The following is a 19,133-nucleotide window of genomic DNA, read 5'->3' on the forward strand; positions in this document are numbered from 1 at the left end:
TAATTTCATTCTTTTACATATAGGTGTCCAGTTTTCCCAGTACCACTTATTGAAGAGACTGTCTTTTCTCCATTGTGTATTCTTGCCTTCTTTATCAAAGATAAGGTGACCATATGTGTGTGGGCTTATCTCTGGGCTTTCTATCCTGTTGATCTATATTTCTGTTTTTGTGCCAGTACCGTACTGTCTTGATTGCTGTAGCTTTGTAGTATAGTCTGAAGTCAGGGAGCCAGATTCCTCCAGCTCTGTTTTTCTTTCTCAAGATTGCTTTGGCTGTTCGGGGTCTTTTGTGTTTCCATACAAATTTTAAGATTTTTTGTTCTAGTTCTGTGAAAAATGCCATTGGTAGTTTGATAGGGATTGCACTGAATCTGTAGATTGCTTTGGGTGGTATAGTCATTTTCACAGTGTTGATTCTTCCAATCCAAGAACATGGTATATCTCTCCACCTGTTTGTATCATCTTTAATTTCTTTCATCAGTGTCTTATAGTTTTCTGCATACAGGTCTTTTGTCTCCTTAGGTAGGTTTATTCGTAGGTATTTTATTCTTTTTGTTGCAGTGGTAAATGGGAGTGTTTCCTTAATTTCTCTTTCAGATTTTCCATCATTAGTGTATAGGAATGCAAGAGATTTCTGTGCATTAATTTTGTATCCTGCTACTTTACCAAATTTATTGATTAGCTCTAACAGTTTTCTGGTTGCATCTTTAGGGTTCTTTATGCATAGTATCATGTCATCTGCAAAGAGTGACAGTTTTACTTCTTCTTTTCTGATTTGGATTCCTTTTATTTTTTTTTCTCCAATTGCTGTGGCTAAAACTTCGAAAATTATGTTGAATAATAGTGGTGAGAGTGGGCAACCTTGTCTTGTTCCTGATCTTAGTGGAAATGGTTTCAGTTTTTCACCCTTGAGAACGATGTTGGCTGTGGGCTTGTCATATATGGGCTTTATTACGTTGAGGTAAGTTCCCTCTATGCCTACTTTCTGGAGAGTTTTTATTGTAAATGGGTGTTGAATTTTTTCGAAAGCTTTTTCTGCATCTATTGGGATGATCATATAGTTTTTCTCCTTCAATTTGTTAATATGGTGTATCACATTGATTGCTTTGTGTATATTGAAGAATCCTTGCATTCCTGGGGTAAACCCCACTTGATCATGGTGTATGATCCTTTTAATGTGCTATTGGGTTCTGTTTGCTAGTATTTTGTTGAGGATTTTGGCATCGATGTTCATCAGTGATATTGGCCTGTAGTTTTCTTTTTTTGTGACGTGTTTATCTGGTTTTGGTATTAGGGTGATGGTGGCCTTGTAGAATGAGTTTGGGAGTGTTCCTCCCTCTGCTATATTTTGGAAGAGTTTGAGAAGGATAGGTGTTAGCTCTTCTCTAAATGTTTGATAGAATTTGAATGTGAAGCCATCTGGTCTTGGGCTTTTGTTTGTTGGAAGATTTTTTTAATCACAGTCTCAGTTTCAGTGCTTGTGATTGTTCTGTTTATATTTCCTATTTCTTCCTGGTTCAGCCTCGGAAGGTTGTGCTTTTCTAAGAATTTGTCCATTTCTTCCAGGTTGTCCATTTTATTGGCATATAGTTGCTTGTAGTAATCTCTTATGATCCTTTGTATTTCTGCAGTGTCAGTTGTTACTTCTTTTTCATTTCTAATTCTGTTGATTTGAGTCTTTGCATTTTTTTCTTGATGAGTCTGGTTTATCAATTTTGTTTATCTTCTCAAAGAACCAGCCTTTAGTTTTATTGATCTTTGCTATTGTTTCCTTCATCTCTTTTTCATTTATTTCTGCTCTGGTCTTTATGATTTCTTTACTTCTGCTAACTTTGGGTTTTTTTTGTTCTTCTTTCTCTAATTGCTTTAGCTGTAATGTTAGGTTGTTTATTTGAGATTTTTCTTGTTTCTTGAGGTAAGATTGTATTGCTATAAACTTCCCTCTTAGTGCTGCTTTTGATGCATCCCATAGGTGTTGGGTCATCGTGTTTTCAGTTTCATTTGTTTCTAGGTATTTTTTGATTTCCTCAGTGATCTCTTGGTTATTTAGTAGTGTATTGTTTAGCCTCCATGTGTTTGTATTTTTTACAGATTTTTTTCCTGTAATTGATATCTAGTTTCACAGCTCTGTGGTCGGAAAAGATACCTGATATAATTTCAGTTTTCTTACATGTACCAAGGCTTGATTTGTGACCCAAGATGTGATCTATCCTGGAGAATGTTCCATGACCACTTGAGAAGAAGTGTATTCTGTTGTTTTTGGATGGAATGTCCTATAAATATCAATTTAGTCCATCTTGTTTAATGTGTCATTTAACACTTGTGTTTCCTTATTTATTTTGATTTTGGATGATCTGTCCATTGGTGAAAGTGGGGTGCTAAAGTCCCCTACTATGATTGTGTTACTGTCAATTTCCCCTTTTATGGCTGTTAGCATTTGCCATACGTATGCAGGTGCTCCTATGTTGGGTGCATAAATATTTACAATTGTTATATCTTCTTCTTGGATTGATCCCTTGATCATTATGTAGTGTCCTTCTTTTTCTCTTGTAATCGTCTTTATTTTAAAGGCTATTTTGTCTGATATGAGAATTACTACTCTAGCTTTCTTTTGATTTCCATTTTTTCAGTCTATATGTGTCCCTAAGTCTGAAATGGGTCTCTTGTAGAGAGAGAGCATATGTATGGATCTTGTTTTTGTATCCATTCAGCCAGTCTGTGTCTTTTGGTTGGAGAATTTAATCCCTTTACATTTAAGGTAATGATCGATACATATGTTCCTATTAGCACTTTCTTAATTGTTTTGGGTTTGTTATTGTAGGTCTTTTTCTTTTCTGTTTCCTGCCTAGAGAAGTTCCATTAGCATTTATTATAAAACTGGTTTGGTGGTGCTAAAGTCTCTTAGCTTTTGCTTGTCTGTAAAGGTTTTAATTTCTCTGTTGAATCTGTATCAGATCTTTGCTGGGGAGAGCAATCTTGGTTGTAGGTTTTTCCCTTTCATCACTTGAAATATGTCCTGCCACTCCTTTCTGGCTTGCAGAGTTTGTGCTGAAAGATCAGCTCTTAACCTTATGGGGATTCCCTTGTATGGTATTTGTTGCTTTTCCCTTGCTGCTTTTAATATTTTTTCTTTGTATTTAATTTTTGATAGTTTGATTAATATGTGTCTTGGCGTGTTTCTCCTTGGATTTATCCTGTATGGGACTCTCTGCGCTTCCTGGACTTAAGTTTGACTGTTTCCTTTCCTGTATTAAGGAAGTTTTCAACTATAATCTCTTCAAATCTCTTCAAATCTCTCAGTCCCTTTCTTTTTCTTTTCTTCTTCTGGGACCCCTATAATTTGAATGTTGATGCATTTAATGTTTTCCTAGAGGTCTCTGAGACTGTCCTCAATTCTTTTCATTCTTTTTTTTACTCTGCTCTGCAGTAGGTATTTCCACTATTTTATCTTCCTGGTCACTTATCCATTCTTCTGCCTCAGTTATTCTGCTATTGATTCCTTCTAGAGGATTTTTAATTTCAATTATTTTGTGGTTCATCATTGTTTGTTTGCTCTTTAGTTCTTCTAGGTCCTTGTTAAACATTTCTTGTATTTTCTCCATTCTATTTCCAAGATTTTGGATCATCTTTACTATCATTACCTGAATTCTTTTTCAGGTAGACTGCCTATTTCCTCTTCATTTGTTTGGTCTGGTGGGTTTTTACCTTGCTCCTTCATCTGGTGCATATTTCTCTGTCTTCTCATTTTGCTTAAGTTACTGTGTTTGGGGTCTCCTTTTCACAGGCTGCAGGTTCGTAGTTGCCGTTGTTTTTGGTGTCTGCCCCCAGTGGCTAAGGTTGGTTCAGTGGGTTGTGTAGGCTTCCTGATGGATGGGAGTAGTGCCTGTGTTCTGGTGGATGAGGCTGGATGTTGTCTTTCTGGTGGGCAGGACCACATCCACTGGTGTGTTTTGGGGTGTCTGTGAACTTATGATTTTAGGCAGCCTCTTTGCTAATGGTTTGGGTTGTGTTCCTGTCTTGCTAGTTGTTTGGCTTGTGGTGTCCAGCACTGGACTTTGCTGGTCATTGAGTGGAGCTGGGTCTTAGCGTTGAGACAGAGATCTCTGGGAGAGCTCTCACCAGTTGATATTATGTGGGGTCAGGAGGTCCCTGGTGGACCAATGTCCTGAGCTCGGCTTTCCCACCTCAGAGGCTCAGGCTTGAGTTACGGTTGGAGCACCAAGATCCTGTCAGCCACACGGCTCAGAAGAAAAGGGAGAAAAAATAAATAAAATAAATAAAGTTATTAAAATAAAAAATAAGTAAATATTATTAAAATTTAAAAAGTAATTTTAAAAAAAGAGCAACCAAACCAATAAAGAAATCCACCAGTGACAACAAGCACTAAAAACTATGCTAAGATAAACATAAAAATCAGAAACTAGTCTGTCGCATACAGCAAACCCCAAGTCTACAGTTGCTCCCAAAGTGCATGGCCTCAATTTTGGGAAGATTCATTGTCTATTCAGGTATTCCACAGATGCAGCGTACCTCAGGTTGATTGTGGAGATTTAATCCACTGATCCTGAGGCTGCTGGGAGAGATTTCCCTTTCTCTTCTTTGTTTGCATAGCTCCTGGGGTTCAGCTTTGAATTTGGCCCTGCCTGTGTGTGTAGGTCTCTGGAGGGCGTCTGTTCTTTGCTCAGACAGGACGGGGTTAAAGGAGCCGCTGATTAGGGGGTTCTGACTCACTCAGGTTGGGAGGAGGGAGGGGTCCGGTAGTTATAATTGGAATGTGCGTTCTCCCTGGGAAGTTGTCCCTGGATCACGGGATCCTGGCAGTGGCGGGCTGCACAGGCTCCCAGGAGGGGAGGTGTGGCTAGTGACCTGCGCTCGCACACAGGCTTTTTGGTGGCTGCAGCAGCAGCCTTAACGTTTCATGCCTGTCTCTGGTGTCCGCACTAATAGTCGTGGCTCATGCTGTTCTCTGGAGCTCATTTAGGCGGTGCTGTGAATCCCCTCTCCTCGCGCACCCTGAAACAGTGGTCTCTTGCCTCTTAGGCAGTTCCAGACTTTTTCCCGGACTCCCTCCCAGCTAACTGTGGTGCACTAGCCCCCTTCAGGGTGTGTTCAGTCCTCTCCCTGGGATCCGACCTCCGAAGCCCGAGCCTCTGCTCCCAGCCCCTGCCCGCCCTGGCAGGTGAGCAGACAAGCCTCTCGGGCTGGTGAGTGCTGCTCAGCATTGATCCTCTGTGTGGGAATCTTTCCGCTTTGCCGTCTGCACCCCTCTTGCTGTGTCCTCCTCCGTGGCTCCAAAGCTTCCCCGCCACGCTTACCCCGGTTTTCGCTCACGAAGGGGCTTCTAGTGTGTGGAAACTTTTCCTCCTTCACGGCTCCCTCCCACTGGTGCAGGTCCCGGCCCTATCCTTTTGTCTCTGTTTATTCTTTTTTCTTTTGCCCTACCCAGGTACTTGGGGAGTTTCTTGCCTTTTGGGAAGTCTGAGGTCTTCTGCCAGCGTTCAGTAGGTGTTCTGTAGGAGCTGTTCCACATGTAGATGTAGTTTTGATGTATTTTTGGGGCGGAAGGTGATCTCCATGTCTTACTCCTCCGCCATCTTGAAGGTCCTCCATCCATTGTTGTCTTATTTTAAGAAATCGCCACAGCCACCCCAGCTTTCAGCAACCACCACCCTGATCAGTTAGCAGCCATCAACCTTGAGGCAAGACCCTCCACCAGCAAAAAGATTATGACTCGCTGAAGGCTCAGCTGATGGTTAGCTTTTATTTATAAACAAAGTATTTTTAAATTAAGGTATGTACTTTTTTTTAGACGTCGTGCTATTGGACACTTAGTAGACTACAGTATAGTGTAAACGTAACTCTTATATGCTCTGGGAAACCAAAAAATTCATGTGATTTGCTCTGTTGTGGTATTCACTTTATTGTGGTGGTCTGGAACTAAACCCCCAGTATCTCCAAGGTATGCCTTTACTCATAGAATGAAGCTGATTCTCCTTAAGTGAATAAAAACTTGTTTAGAATATGTTTATAAAATGGGTATAACTTGCAGTTCACAAGAATTAAACTTTAGAAAATCCATGGGCACAGCTCAGTAAGTATGAACATTTAATATTAATATTCTAATTGAACTCATTAGAATTTGATAAATGTCAGGTTCTTTAATACTTAAAATTCTAAACTATGCTTTTCATTTTGAGTGATCTAAGGAATGTATTTTCCAGCGTCAATCCTACTTTAAAATTGAGACTATCCAGAACTACAGGGAAAAAAGAAATTGTACAAAGTGATGTGACCATTACTGTGAGAGTGTTTTCATGGTTTACATCCACAGTTAAGTGTTTTTCTCTAAAATTTTAAACTTCATTATTCTTAAATGCCTTGTATTATTGTTAGGTTTATGAACCGATGTATCAATTTTGTACATTTATGACTTAAGAGCCCATGGGTTTCAAATGATAAAAGTGTACTCTTTTTCATCCTTGTCTTGGGTGTGTAACTATGATTTCAAATGTAAAACTTTCCCAAGAGTTACTTATGTGTCAATACAGATAACTAGGTCTCTACTTTATGAAAGCTTTTGTAATTCAAAGCTATAGCTGAGGGGTTGTCTCTTTTGGAACTGTTAGCATTTTGGGCTGTGTCATTCTTTGCTATGGAGCAGTTGTGTGCATTACAGGATGTTAACAACACCCTGTCTCCGCTAACAGATTGCAGAATACCCCTTCCCCACAGCTGTGAAACCAGAAAGTACCACTAATTGCCAAACGTTGTCACCCGGGGAACAAGATTTTTTCAGTTGAGAACTGCTGTTAGATAAAGGAGTTGTAAAATGAATTTTATCATTATATACTCAACTCCTAATTTTGACAGGAATAAAATTGGTCCACTTCAGTGTCAGATATGTTTTCTTCTTTTGAACATTATCAGATCAAGGCACTAAATATTTAGTAGGTGGTCAGAAAGAAGCTGAAGAGAGAAAATAGGGTGGCCGTGTGGCAGAGAAGATTTAAATGATGAAACTGGGTAAATGAACTGTTCAATTGCTAGTACAGCGCTCAGGGTGTGGTAGGTACTCAAATCCCGGTGTTTGAACACGGAATTCCTTAGTGGCCCAGTGGTTATTAGGACTCTGCACTTCCTGGTTGGGGAACTAAGCTCCTGCATGCCGCGCTGTGTGGCCAAAAAGAAAAAAAGAACATCTCATTATCTGGGATCTCTTAAATTGAGCAGTGCCTTTTGTTCGCACATATTGAGAAAGATAACTTGGAGGGCTCACCACTTTGTTCTGTGTACAAATAGATTAGGTTTCTTTGGAATTAATATTGTTTGAAAGTTTTTTGTTTTTGTTTTTTTTGTGTGGTATGCGGGCCTCTCACTGTTGTGGCCTCTCCCGTCGCGGAGCACAGGCTCTGGACGCGCAGGCTCAGCAGCCATGGCTCACGGGCCCAGACACTCTGCAGCATGTGGGATCTTCCCGGACCGGGGCACGAACCCGTGTCCCCTGCATCGGCAGGCGGACTCTCAACCACTGCGCCACCAGGGAAGCCCTGTTTGAAAGTTTTAAGTGGCCAGAATGTACAGATTGTTCCTAGGTTGTTCAGTGACGCAGCCAGGTTGCTTGAGAGACTTAGAAATAAAGGTCTTTAATCAGCTGATGAATTGATAAGCTCCTAGGTTTTGTTGTTATTTATTTTTTTATAACTTGTATACTTCTCTTTATAGCAAGAGTTTTTCCTTTTGTAAGCTATCCTTGGGGCTCTTTTTATACATCTTACACATTCCTTATGCCCCCAAATAGTTGCAACCACAGGAAAGTAGTCTACCACAAGGGGTGTAGAGAAGTGGATTTTCAAAGTGTTCAGTTTACTGGTGCTCAGCATTAATTGTTAGCATTGCACAGATTGCACAAGTGAAAAAAGAGGTTTAAGAAGGGGAAGATTTTACTCAGTTACAAGCAGAATGCAGGAATTCTTGCTTCTGACTAAGTTAATGCATTCTACTCTTTAAATCTAAATTTAAAAATTCTAATACTGCTTTTGAACATCTCATCTGATTCAGTCTTAAAATAGGTATAAAATTCTGTTAAAAATAGAATTTCATGGCTCTTGCCTCAGAGTAAATTTTGGCCTAAAATGACTCATGGAATTTTGGATAATTCTTTCTCTGGATCCTTCTTATTTAGGCTTACTGTCTTGTTTTTTACTGTTGTAAGTGACCCACTCTGTTGAGACTGAGTAACCAAGAGTTTTCATTGCCAGCATGAGATTCCCTGAAGTTGTACATAACTTAGATATAGAGATCTTTGTTAATGTTGCCAGTTTTTTTTTTTTTTTCACCAGTTTTTCTGTATAGTTTGGGAGGCAGTGCTCAGATTCTTCTCTCAGAAGAGATAGGTAAGTAGTGGCTGCTTGGCAAGACTAGTAGTTTAGCCTCCACCAAAGCCACTGCCCTGGCTCTGGCAAGCCAAGCTCGGCCGACCCAAAGGGACTGCAGGCTTTCTGGGTCTGGCTGTCTTTACTGAGGTGGGGCCTATTGGTGAGTCAGCCAAACAGAGAAATTCTGAAGACTGTCTTGAGAGATAGGAGTTGAGCAAAGGGGAGAGGGTCTGAGGTGCCTAGGAAAGATGTTAATTTCTTTGGTAGGGTGATTGATCAATGACAGGTTGGGCAGTCCTGGGAGAGGTTGCAGCATTGAGACAGAGCTATTCATAGGGTCTTAGAAGAGGGCAAAGTGGGAGAGCTAGTGGGAAGAAACTGCTCAAACTCAGGGTGTTGTCATTGTGGCCTAAAGGTTGGTGATTATTCTGGAATGTAGTCGTCCCTTAGTGTCCTATAATCTCAACAAATCACAGAGTAATGAAACATGGAAAGAGAAAAAGAACTAAAAAGAAAATCATAAAAAGAATTAGAAAGTTAAGAGGAAACTTTAAAAACAACAACAACAAAACAACCAAAGAAACATAGGGTAGGATAAAAGAAAAGGAAATAGTTGCATTAAACCCTTTAAAATAACCCTATGAAATAGAATGAGAGGTAAAATAAGTGATATTTAAAATAAAAAGGCAGAAAAAACTAGCTAAATGGAAAAATATGAATCTAGAAGTGAAGATAATAGAAGATAATTTTTAAATAGAGTTGTGAACATAAAAATAAAAATTTAAAAAACCATTACAACATTCTATATTTTTTTCTTACAGCATTTGTCACAATTGTAATTTAATAATTGTTAGCATAAGTATTTGTTTAATGTATGTCTCCTCTCCTGGTTTGTAAGCTTCATCCTAACACCAACTATGTCTTTCTTGTCTACTGCAGTATTTTCAGGGCCTAACAGTGTGCTAGCAACATAGGTATACAGCAAATTCTTTCTGAGTTAGAATAAAAAAGTATAGAAAATATTAATTTTCCTTAGAAGTTTTGTTATGTGAAATTAGAATTTAAGGTAAGGGACTAAAGAAAAATAAAGAGGCTTTTAAAAAGAGGGTAAACTAAAGTAGGCTAGGAAATAATACAAAACAATTAGCAAATGTCTCAGCAATAAGAAATTCTTTTTTTTTTTCTTTTTTGCGGTACGTGGGCCTCTCACTTTTGTGGCCTCTCCGTTGCGGAGCACAGGCTCCGGACGCGCAGGCTCAGCGGCCATGGCCCACGGGCCCAGCCGCTCCGCGGCATGTGGGATCCTCCCGGACCGGGGCACGAACCCGTGTCCCCTGCATCGGCAGGCGGACCCTCAACCACTGCGCCACCAGGGAAGTCCAGAAATTCTTGATAGTGTTGCGTTTCCTGAGTTTATTATGAAACATCAGTCATATGATGACAAAAGCAAACATGTGAGAGAAAATAAGACAGGGAACCAACTGTGTCATCTCCTCCCCTCGCCCCTCTCTGTGAGAGAGCTCCTGGGACTGAGGTCCTTTTGGTCCATCTTTTGGCTTTTCCCCTTGGAGACAGTGCTCTTGTAGGCCCCCCTTTTTTACTGAGGTGAAATTCACGTAACAAAATTAACCTTTTAAAGCGAAGTTCATATAGTACGTTCATAATGTTGTGTAACCGTCACCATTATCTAATTCCATTTTCATCACCCCAGAATGAAACCTGCTTCCCTTAAATAGTTGTTTCCATTCCCCCTCCCCCCATCCCCTGGCTAACACCAACCTGCCTTTTGTCTTTATGGGTTTTCCCTGGCCTCTTTTTATTTTTTAATTTAATTTTTTTTAAATTTAATTTTATTATTATTATTTTTTTTTATTTTTTATTATTTTTTATTTTTTATTTTTTTTATTTTTTAATTAGTTTCTGCTTTATAACAAAGTGAATCAGTCATACATATACATCTGTTCCCACATCCCTTCCCTCTAATTTTTTAAAGTCTTTATTGGATTTGTTACAATATTGCTTCTGTTTTATGTTTTGGTCCTTCAGCCGCTAGGAATGTGGGATCTTAGCTCTCTGACCCGGGATCAGACCCGCAACCCCTGCATTGGGAGGCGAAGTCTTAACCACTGGACCGCCAGGGAAGTCCCACGTGGCCTCTTTTTAAACTGGATCTATTTGAGAGGGATGTGCTATGGCCAAAAAGAAATTATTTGGCTTTAAAGGCCTAGGTAGTACTGGGACTCAGAGCTACATCTCTTTTAAATGTAAATTTATTTCTTTAATAGCATTTTCAAAGACTTCGTAAACGTAAATGGTAGTTATGTGTCTATTTTATTTTAAACTTCATAGTTCTCTTAATTCTTTAGCTTTCTATCTTAAAGCTATATAAAATATAATAATTACATTGACGGTTACCTATACTACTCTAGTAATCAGATGTTTATATATAATTTGCACGTGTAGTGTTTGTCTCTCTCTACATTAAAACAGGATTTCAACCACTGACCTTCTGGAGTGGGTAATTCTTTGTTGTGGGGGCTGTTCTGTGCACTGTAAAATGTTTTAGCAACATCTTGGCTTAGGTGCCAGTAGCACCCCTCCACCCTTCCAAGCTGTGACAACTAAAAATGTCTCCAGACATTGCAGACTATCCCGTCAGGGGCAAAATCACCCCTGGTTGACAGCCACTGCATTAGAATCATTCCCCTTGAGAATTTGGCTTTCTCTTTACTAGAAAGAGACTATTAATATGTTATTTGTTAAAAATAATCCTAGAGTTATAGAGGAGAATTGCAAAATCACCCAAGAAGCTTAGTCATTCATTGGTTTTTATAATTGTTCCCAAAACTGCTTTAAATTTATATTTTAGGTTTTAATGTTGATTTTTGGCAATACTCTCCTTGCTGATTATGTAAGGGTCATTTCTTGTTTGGCTATGTTATGCTAAAGGAATTCAGCTTGATTGCCTAATAGGAAGTAATTTCATGGAAAAAGTAAATACAGCCATCTGAGTTTTTCAGAAATACTTGAAACATTAAAACTATTGAAGTACAGTGAATAAAGTACAGTGAAGAAAAGGAGAATTTTTTTAACACAAACTTTCCTACTTTGATGTCAGAAGAACTTAAGACAGCCATGTTCTACTATTACCACTGAACTTATTGATAATAAATTAAATTCTCCCTTTTTGGGCTTCCCGCCTCTGCCCTAAAAGTTCTGTTTTCTCAGAGTGTAAAGGCTCTTTGGCCACTACTTAAATCTTGTTATTTCTCAGTGATCAATGTTAAATGAATTAAGGTTTAAAAGGAATATTTGATTTGATTTAAAATTTATCTCAAAATAAGTTTGTAGCCTACTAAATATTATAATTCTAATTATAGATTCCCTGTAGACTTGAAAGTGACAGTTTTTAAGGATTGTCCTGCTACAAGGTAGTTTGCTAGCTAGTTTATGATTTTACCTGTAACTAATTAAGTATAACTTGGGACAAAACTTTGGGGAAAAGAAGATGGGAGGGATGATGATGGAAGCTAGTCAAAAGAGGGGGAAATTCAATGTAATAGTATTAGGTGTTATCAGTTAAGTAGTAGGCTTGAGAGATAGCATCTCAACTGGCTTTTTCCTGGGCATAAATTATTTAATAAGGTTGTGGGAAGAAAGAAAATCCCACAAAGTGGAGCTTTGGCTGCTTCTCTGCATAGTAAAATTCAGTTTCAGTAAATTCTGTTTCCAGTGCATGGACAAAGGAGATGAAGGCCATCCCTCTATAATTTTTTGTACCTAAAGCTTTCCTTAGTATAGATGTGGAGAGAGGTGTTATTAACATAATATGCTTTTTATAAGAATGCTGTGCTGTAGCAGCTTCTATCTCCCATATGTGCTTGGAATGTATCTAATACATTCTTATCATTTTACTTATTTAGGGACTACGTTAGGAGTGAACTGGAGTCCGCCTATGAAGGACCAATGTATTTAGAACCTCTCTCCATGAATCGGTTTACCACAGCCTTAATAGGTAAGTATTATAAAAGAATTAAAAGTGTACGTAGGAACCAACCAACCTTAATTACTACCTTCTAAAATTGGTTCATATTTAATGCAAAAAATTGGAAAACTCAAAGTTATTCATGATGACTTTCAAAACATAGCCATTGTTAAATGTTAGTCTTTTTCTCTCATACATAGGTGTTTCTTATTTTACATGTTTATGATCACATATAGCCTGTAGTTGCTTGTGTTTTTTTAAGGGTAATGTAAGTATTTGGGGAGATTAATTTTAAAATAAAGCTAATAATTACTTTGTAAGATTAAAATGAAATATGTAATGTGTTAATATTGTTTACTGTTGTTGAAAGCCATTATCCTATAGTCAAAAATAAAGTGCCAGAAACATCAAGAACTTGAGACATGATTGAAATATTCAGATAGCAGAATGCTTAAAATAGAAGTGTTGGCTAGGACCCCAAAACAATATAGTACAGTCCAAAGTGAAATACTAGACCCTACCATGCCAAAGTTGCAAAAAAGAAAGTGAGAGAAAACCAGTATGTAATTCTTAAATTCACCCATATAGAGGGTGTTAAGAGGTTGAATGTTGGGATTTGGAGGAGGATTTTTTAGGGAGCTGTTTTCTCTAAAAACACCTGCTGGGCCCTTCTCATTTAGAGAATTTAGTGGTAGACCATTTGGAGACACATTTTTTTGTGGCTTAGGGGGGATACTACAGACTGGTGTCCAACCTAGGCCTGCAATATCTAAAGCTACACCATCCAAAACAAGCCACATGTGGCTTGTGAGCCCTTGAAATGTGACTAGTCCAAATTAAAATATACTGTAGTATAAAACACACCCAATTTCTCAAACGTAGTACAAAAATGATGTAGACTGTCTTGTTAATTTTTTAATATAGATTGAATGTCTATGTGATAATATTTGGGAGATATTAGGTTAAATAAAATATATTATTTATTAAATTTACTTTTTTTTTTTACCTTTATAAAATGATGCTACCAGAATATTAAACATTATATATATGGCTTGTATTATAATTCTAGTCTGATATAAAGGCCAGCACTGGGCTGGCTGGCTGGCTGTTGAGTTTCTGACTGTGGAGTGAAAATGTCTTGCGGGGTTCTCCTGTATCATCTAATCTATGTAGGCAAAGGATGTTAGTTTACTATGGACTAGATGAGGGCCCCAAGAGTCAATGGAATTTTCTTAGGTCCTCCCAAGAGGGCCCTTATAAAGGATGAGAAGACTCCAACAGGGATTGAACTTCTAGATTCCAAGGAGCTGAGGAAAGAACCAAAAACAGCCAGAGGAGGGTACATAACAAGCATCAAGGGTACTGCAGATGAGAGATCCACAGTGATGGGAACAATCAGAAGAATCCTTAGAAGTGCCCAGGAGAAAGGAGATCAATTTTAAATACGCCAACTGCAGGGAGCACCAATACCATACCATTGTAAGAACATAGTTCAGTAAGAATTTTCTGCTTCCCTCCCTCTCCTTCCCTGCCTGCTTCAGTCGTGAGTAAGTCAGGAAAAGAGTGAGACTGTGCCATGCGCCGGCAGAGAAAGAGGAAGAAGCTTGCCTTAACCTCTCTACTCCCTCTCACAATTGTAGGTTTTCTGTGATGACATAGGAGGCCTCAGCTGGAATAAAGGAAAACCCTCAACTTTAAATCCGTTTCAAAGTTTTATTTGTTATTAGATTGAGATTAGATTAGATTAGATTAGATTGTGTAACCTTTGCTAGATTAGAAAAGGTATGGGACTTGCCTTAGGAGCAGGAGAACACTCAGTTCACAGAGTGGCTTTTAAGACAGTAGGACACAAAAATAATGTTGCTTTATGGCTATATCCCATGAATTGGTATATTCAGTAGTCGTAACATCCAAGTATGAAAATATTTGCTAGTTTAGAAAACTCATAAAGTGTTCTCTTTTATTCTATAATGGATGCAATTTAGTATAAATCTGTATATTTCCTTAAATTTTTCCTATCAGTGGTTATGATAGTGTGTTTACTCAACTAAGATTCAATTAATTGGAAATAAAACAAAATCCATAAACTATTAAGTAGCAATTTTCTTTAGACTTTGATTTTAAAGTAACTTTCTACTCCTTTTCTTCCATTTCACTAATGAACTTTTAATGAAAAATTAAGTAATTTGAATATGCCATCATTTCTTAGGATTACAGACTTCTTGGAGATAGTTCTTACAGTGGAATCCTGAAATCCAAAGAGTACATTGTGATTTTGATTTATTCAGAATTGTCAGTTGGAATAGGCATGTCAAGTTAAACAACTTCCTTTTCTTCTGGAGCTATAGGAAAGATTTCCACTAACAGTATGACTCCTTTCTTCTTTCACCTAAATAAGAGGAGTAGTCTTCTCTTAAAGAGAATCACAGCATATGAGTCATACTCTTCTGTGAAAGAAGATAAATGAAGCCTGTAACCCCAGAGCTGAACACCGAATGTGCTGTCCTAGACTTATGGGAATTTTCAGAGCTTAAAGGAAGTTTACATCATGCTGAACAAGGAAATTTTTTTTTTTTTAAGAAGAAAAAAGAGAACTTTATTTGAGCCAAACTGACGACTATAACACAGGCAGCAGATTCTCAGAAAGCTCTGAGAACTTGAACAAGGAAATTTAAATATCATAGCTATGAGTACAGTGAAAGTAAGACATACCAGAATGAAAATTCCTAATCATTCCTAATATTAAAGCATTTCCTCTGAGTATTTTCTTTCAGAGTTTTAGCTAATTTTTTAATCAAAGAAATATACTTACTTTTAAAAGTCAAGAAATACCACAATTTTATGATGAAAATCGGCTTTCTCCTGTACCACTCCTCTCTACTCTCAGGTATCATTCCCCAGAGGCCTCTCTCCTTTCAACTCACCATAACTTTTCCCTGCTGTTTTCTCTTTAATCCCTTTCTGGAAATTCTCTTAATTGGATAAGGTTCCTCCCACATTGAGCCCCTAATTTTCTTACTGTTCCATTTTCTCTCTCTTTGTCTTTTGTTTTAGTTTCTGAGATTTCCCAACTTTATCTTACAACCCTTTTGTTGTTATATATTTTAATATCCTGGAGTTTGTTTTCTTTTTATTGTGACAGTCTTTTAAATTTCTTAGATATATTATTTACTTTGAAGCTTTCTTTTGTTCCTTGCGTTCTCTCCATTTGTTTTGGTCTTTGCCTTTCCTGGGACAGCAGTATTTCTTAAGCCTGGATTAGAATCACCTGGTTATATTACATAAAAAATTATAAATACTGATGCCTAGACCCCATATGAGGCTGATAAACTGTAAGTTTTACTTAAATATCCTTGTGTGATCATTTGTATTAAAGTGAGTTATTAATTTGTCGATTGGAATTTCTTTAAGGCTTACCAACGGGTATGTTTCACATTTGGTGTCAAGTGGGACTGGCTGTTTTTGGGGGGACCCCGAAGTGTGCGTATTTGTAGGTCTTTTCACTTGGACTTGGGTCAGTTTCCCCAAAGAAGAATCTTTCTATCTCCTGTAGGGGAGGCTAGTGTCAGTGACAAGAGCTGGGTGGCAATAAACATGGCAGCAGTGTTTGGAGATCTAGAGCGATCTCATCTTTCTGGGTGCAGACTTTTATTTTAATCTCCGTTTTTCATTTGGGCACTGCACCTCACCTCCGCCCTGAGCTGTGCACGGTGCCCAGGAGCCTATTTCAGCCTTTCCGGAGAGCAAAATTCAGTCTTCTTCTCAGGGTGGGGAAAGAGTAGTGGCCTGATAGTTGTTTTCTAGCCCCTAAGATTTTGTTGACTTATCTTACTAGGTGGCCTCTCTTCTCAGTTTTTTTTTTCTATTTCTTTCTTTCTTTTTTTTTTTTCTGAGGGTAGAAAGTGAGATTTATTGAGTACACTGCAGGGGAGCAGCAGGGGAGACCAAGAGGGGGTCTGCGCTGGGGGAGAGAAACTGGGCTGCTTTTATGGTCCCCTCTGGTCACCCTTGGGTTAATGTTCCACCCGTTTAGTGGTTGGGGCTGGGTGTGTCATAGCTCTATCTGCCTGGAATGCCAACTGCTTGTGACTGCTGATAACTTCCGTTGGGGGGCGAGTGCATTTGTCTTATCTTAAAAGGACCACCCCAGCCTAAGATGGCTGTTCTTTTGTTAAGCTCTACATTTCCCCCCTGTCAGATCAGCAGAGTCAAATCATTGACATCTGGGCAACAACATCATCTTGGGCTACTTCCTGCTGAGAAGGGGCAACATTGGGTCCCAGTTGGGTTTGCCTGTCGGCTGTGGGGCTGTGGGATTCCGTGTGAATAGAAATTTTGGGAGGCCTGTTTGAGAGTAGTCAACTGTATTGATTCTAGAGGTTGGAATCCTTGTCTTGTCACCATTTGTAGCTTGATGGAATGCAGTCGGTTTTGTAGCAACTTGTTTGAAGCACTTGGTGACGTTGGTGGATCAGGATGGAAAGAGAAAATAGGATCTCACAGCGTGCCTGGATTTGCCCCAGACGAGCTGCCGCTGCTGAATGCACCAGGTGTTAGAAGTGAGGAGTCCCAAAGCTAGGCCCAAAGGACACTGCAACCCCATTGGGCAGGGACAGTCAGTCGATACGGGACTGGGCTTTAGGTCCACCAAAGAGTCAGGATGTGCAATCCCTTTTCTCCAGGGACCTTAGACCATCGGCAGTGTTGAAGAGGAGAAAAGACTTTCCAGAACGTAGCCCTTGGGGTGACAGTGAGTCGGAGCCTGTCTGGAGGCCTTGGGTCCCGCTGAGCAATAACCCTGGCCGGGGGGGACCTTCAATTGCCCCAAGTCATTAGGCCGATCACTACTATCGGAAGACTGATAAGGAAAGGCGGAGAGAGGAGAGAGAGGCATTCCCTGTATGGGCCACCAAAATGCTGTGGAGTGCGGTGATGGGGCTGGCAATGTGGGTGGTAAAAGAATTTACCGAGCCAGAAGTGAGGGTAGAAAGCGAGATCTGTTGAGTATACTGCAAGGGAACAGAGGGTGAGAGCAAGGGGTCGGGGGGGGGGGATCTGCCTCAATTTTCTTTATTATTAGGTGTTTTTCTCTTTCTTAATGCCTTTATGAATGTTTTTCATGTGATTTGAATATCAGTTCTTTAAAGGCTAAAATTAGTACTTTGTGGGAAAAAATACCACATATGTTACATACAGTGTAGTAGATTAATAAATTTCCAGCTTTGTATAAAAATAGTTGCCGTTTTTGAATTCTTCTAACAATAATATGGATAGAACACAAATAAGAATCTAAACATATTGTTTTGCTTTTCATTGGCAAGAAGGAAGAGAATTTGACTGATTCTTAAATTAATTTGAAAGATGACCTGTTCAAGAATTTCTAAGAAATTCTGAGAGGAGCAATAAGAGGAGACTTGTCCAGTCCGTGAAAAGGAATAGTGGGCACTGTCACCAGAGTAGAGTACTGAAAAAAAAAATAGCAAGTTCCGACACAGACACAAAATACACAGAAGATTCTGCAGTATACCAAAGTGGCATTTCAAATTAATGAGAAAAGAATTGGATGATTCCAATAGCTAGTTTTGAGACAACTGACTACACATCTGGAAAAACAAACATAGATCTTTACTTTTCACCTTATTCTAAAATAATTTCCATATATATTAATTTTTAAATTAAAGAAAATATAGGTGGGCTTCCCTGGTGGCGCAGTGGTTGGGAGTCCGCCTGCCGATGCAGGGGACGCGGGTTCGTGCCCCGGTCCGGGAAGATCCCACATGCCGCGGAGCGGCTGGGCCCGTGAGCCATGGCTGCTGAGCCTGCGCGTCCGGAGCCTGTGCTTCGCAACGGGAGAGGCCACAACAATGAGAGGCCCACATACCGCAAAAAAAAAAAAAAAAAAAAAAAAAAAAAAAAAAAAAAAGAAAATATAGGTGATTACATGTATAATCTTGAGTAGGGGGAGCCGTATAATTAACCATGGCACCAGAAGTAGAAACCATTAAGGAAAAGATTGATAGGTTTGACTCTTTATAATAAAAACTTCTATACTGTGAGAGAAAAAAGTTATTAAAATACTCAAATGACAGATTGGGAAAATAGAATCATATGATAAAGGAGGCTAATACCTTGATCAAACAACAGAAGGCTACATATCCTAGTAAAAGAATAGACAAAAAATGTGAGCAAACGTTTTGCCAAATAATTGCAAATGCTTTTACATATTGATTGGCCAAAAAGTTCGCTCAGGTTTTTCCGTAATACCTTACAGAAAAACTCGGACGAACTTTTTGGCCAACCCATTACTTATTGGTAATGTTCAGTGCTACTGGTAAACGACAGAATACAAATTTAACAAAAACTCAGAAAATATTCCTTGCCCTTCCCTTTCTTAAATTATTTTCACTGTTGACAGATAGGTGGGAAAATGGGCACCCTGTACACTGTGTGTTTTGTGTCTGTAGGGCAATTGACAGTATGTGTCAAAAGCCTTAAAAAACGTTTCTTCTGACTCAGTAATCCCACTTATAGGAATTTAGGCTAAGAAAATATTAGGAAATGTGCTCCAAGTAGTTTATACAATGATGTCATAAATGTACAAGCTTATTCATAACAAAGCATTTTATAATTATGAAATATTTGAAAATAGCCAAATGCTAATATTGTCATATGCGTTCAGTTTTTTAACTAAAAAAAACACAAAAGCCTTTATTTATTTATTTGAGAGATATATGCATAATATGTATTAAATGAAAAAAGCTGATTGTGTGTAT

At 38.7% G+C, this 19,133-nt stretch overlaps 1 protein-coding gene across 1 annotated transcript in view; it reads left to right on the forward strand.

The window, feature by feature from the left end:
* RNF145 (ring finger protein 145) overlaps positions 1-19,133 on the forward strand; it is a 63,972-nt gene that overhangs the window by 22,461 nt on the left and 22,378 nt on the right. Inside the window, exon 4 of the mRNA XM_081233864.1 lies at positions 12,299-12,390. Coding sequence (XP_081089990.1) covers positions 12,299-12,390 — 92 coding nt within the window. The remainder of the gene's footprint in view (positions 1-12,298; positions 12,391-19,133) is intronic.

This window comes from Mesoplodon bidens, assembly GCF_964165515.1.
Source record: "Mesoplodon bidens genome assembly, chromosome: 4".
NCBI lineage: Eukaryota > Metazoa > Chordata > Mammalia > Artiodactyla > Ziphiidae > Mesoplodon > Mesoplodon bidens.